At 34.4% G+C, this 3,454-nt stretch overlaps 1 protein-coding gene across 1 annotated transcript in view; it reads left to right on the top strand.

Moving 5' to 3' along the window:
* LOC119831583 (protein vestigial) overlaps window positions 1–3,454 on the top strand; it is a 38,794-nt gene that overhangs the window by 23,297 nt on the left and 12,043 nt on the right. Inside the window, exon 5 of the mRNA XM_038354997.1 lies at window positions 2,089–2,209. Within this exon, the coding sequence (XP_038210925.1) occupies window positions 2,089–2,209 (121 nt within the window). The remainder of the gene's footprint in view (window positions 1–2,088; window positions 2,210–3,454) is intronic.

Genomic DNA, 3,454 nt, shown 5'->3' with positions numbered 1-3,454 from the left:
GCTGCAGAACTCGGCGAATCTAGCCAATGTTTGAGACGAGCGATCGGAATGACGCAACGCGGACCGGTTCTGATTAAAAAGTAGGTCGAATTCGAGGACATATCTGCGATTAGATCGGAAAAAGGGCCACTTAAATGTGCGGCAAAGGAGCCGCGCGGCAAAAACGCTCCATGCTCCATTGGGCTTTGCGGCAATGTGCCGGCAAAAAGGCACGCTGCGGCAGCGCTAATGACGGGCCCTTTCGTGATGCTATTCAGTGCGAATACATTACTAAAACATTACATTTCTTTTGTTGGGCCTTAACAATTTCACAGTATTTCGTTTAGATTCCTTGCTCTGATGGCGTTTTCAACGTTGTAATTGGCGACGTAAAACACAACATTCCTATTATATTTCTTTAACCGAATGTTCTCGTGCTCGTTTGGTTATTTATTCCCGCCTTCGTGGTGTACACTTTCAAGATAATCTTAACAAATGATTGTTAGATGCTACCGAAGATAACGTATAATTTCAGATAATTAAAGTAGCTCTAGAAATTAAAGCCGTAGGTCTCTTAAGCCCTCGCAGTACGTGTTTATGCAACGATTGTCATGTAGCATGAAGTGAATTCCGCAGATAAAGATAAAGCAAGAAAACCGAAGTTAATCGAAGAAAAAGTAAAAGAATAGCGGCGGATTGTTTCGTCCGTGGTAAAAATAAACACTATTAGGTATAGAACGAGTTGACACTATAAAGAGTCGAGATAAGAGATCAAAGGCGGGGTTCGGATGGGACAATAAAATAAGGCTGCGTTCTGGGAATGCGAGCCGTGGGAGCTGACCAGGAAAGACATGCGTGGAAATAAAATTAAAAACGACAATTTACTACGGGAATGCTAGTCAGCCTGATGATGTAATAATGTGAATATGAAAGATATATTTGTCATTCATTTTGCAGGAAATTGTTTTGTTTAAACTTGGTGAGTCTTTGTTTAAGGACAATTCAATTTTTATATTGTGGTTAAGTGTTAGTAGCGGTTTTCTTTGGATTAAACGTCGAGTCAATTTTATTCTTCTAAACTCACACAACCAATAAATAAATATTACTATCGAAGATACCTACTTTGTTGTCGATTAAAAAAACTTCGACATTTCTTAACAAATCCTTATCTTCAATCTCGTTCTATTCGGAGCTGCCAATATTGATGGATTTCACGATTTTACAGATCAAAGGCAAGCCGCTGAGGTCTGAGACAATAACATAACTATGTTCTTGGAACCGGCGTGAGAGCCAGGAAAATCTGCTGGCATATATTTTGATTTTCTGTGAAATCTATTAATGATTTTATAATACTTTTGGATATTCAAAAAATATTCTGTATATTTTAATTGCAAATTTACATAAATATAGGTATGTTTATATTTTTCATCAGAAAATCTTACAGGAGGTACTTCTAGGTTCTAATTAGAACTATTAATTTGATGAACCCTTCAATCGTCTGCATAATCTATGAAAATCACGATTTCTTCTTAATTTCTTGTTGTGTTGCGTAGCGGGGATCAATGAGTGATTCAAAGATCTTGCATGGTATGGATAATACAATAGTAAGACAATATCTGTTTCATGCAACAATTCTAATAAAGCATTTCAACAAATTTTAAGATTTTTCGTAGATCCGTCTTAACTAAAATTTAGGAAAAGTACTTTTAATATCAAAGTCAATTTTATGAATGAAGCATAATTTCAAATCAAATTGGTGGATAACAAATATCACATATATTTTATTGTTTGAAACGGATTAATACAGTTTTCTAAAGAAGAAACACAAGTTATCAACAAGGCCAGAAACTTTGTAAATTCCCAAACGATTTTCTTATACAAACTTATAGTTTCTGTTGTAACTTATTTGCCAATTATACGAAATATTAGAAAATATCCATTTATTATTATTGATGATATGAAGCTATTCTAATATTAAGTATAAGACGGAAAAATATTTTCAATCTGTTACGATTTAATGCAAAAATTCGATCGATTTTAAAAATTCTTAAACCAAAGCTACTATTATTATCCGGGTCAAACTTAAGGTAATATGTACTATTTGTGCAGAGGCGGTCCCGATGGCATCCCGGAACCTGCCAGCATCCTTCTTCAACGCGGCCGCGTCTGGACCCTCGTGTGCCGGACTCGACCTCTACGACTATGACCCTTGGCATCAGCATTATGCTGGGTGAGTAACAGTTATATCAGATTTTTGACGCAGTGTGAGGGCATTGGGACCCTTACAAGATAAAACTGCTTTTCCAGTGAGTATGAAAGAAAGAAAGAAAAACATTTATTTTGACACAGACATACACACACACAACAGACTATAACAGAAAACAGAAGGATGCAATAAATCAAAAAAGAAGAGAAAAAAAAACAAAAATTAACGGCTAGACTTAATAATTATGAAAAGTGAAAAATAAATAATAGTAACGAAATAAAAAGGAAATTTATGTATTTATTTTATGTTTTTAAAGCATGCAATCATAAGACGTTGCTTCGTCAAATTATATGAACAGAAATTTGGGACATTGTTTTTATGTATTTATGAATATCCCCTCCCATACAACATGTAACTACGTAGTAAGTAGTAGTATAAGAATCTTGTTACAAATTTATCAAATACTAGCTGCGCCCCGCGGTTTCACCCGCATAAGTCCGTATCCCGTAGGAATATCGGGATAAAAAGTTGCCTATATGATATTCCAGTTGTCCAGCCATCTATGTACCAAATATCATTGCAGTCGGTTCAGTAGTTTTTGCGTGAAAGAGTAACAAACACACGCACATTACAAACTTTCGCATTTATAATATTAGTTATCGCGATACGTATAGTAAAAAGCATATGGTGGAAATGCCTGGTAATCTGATGGAGCTTAAATATAGGTGGCTATATGGCTTCGATATTGATATAGTACCTTCGTACATCCGTATTAGATATATACCTGGTGGTTACCTGCGTATCTATTTAACGGACTTCCAGGAATTATAGAGTGTGTACTGTATTTTATTTTAATGTCTTATATTTCAAAGGTGGTTGATGTTGTCCCTTTAAAAATTATTAAAATCTGTGGAATATATTTGATGATAATTTTTGATAAAATTTAATTAATAATTTTTTTTATTGCTATTTGAAGTCGTTATTTGTTACTATAGATACGTATTATCCATAGCGATCACCGATATAGTGCTTGCAATAGTTTTGTTTTTGTTTATAAATTGTTTTTATGTAAGTATTGCCAGAAAGTGAAACATGCTACAACATTTAGTCTTTTTATAACGTTCTACATATTATCAAAATAGATTATAGTGCCTTACAAATTTAGTAGGAGGTAATTACATCAGGAATTAATAAAAGAAAATCTTAAACAATTGGGTATTCGTAAAAAAACAGTATCATTGGTGTATGGCGTGCCTGAAAACGTCCACG

The sequence above is a fragment of the Zerene cesonia genome, chromosome 13 (genome assembly GCF_012273895.1).
Source record: "Zerene cesonia ecotype Mississippi chromosome 13, Zerene_cesonia_1.1, whole genome shotgun sequence".
NCBI lineage: Eukaryota > Metazoa > Arthropoda > Insecta > Lepidoptera > Pieridae > Zerene > Zerene cesonia.
The sequence above is the reverse complement of the archived record's forward strand: the minus strand, read 5'-3'. Positions and strand labels throughout refer to the sequence as shown.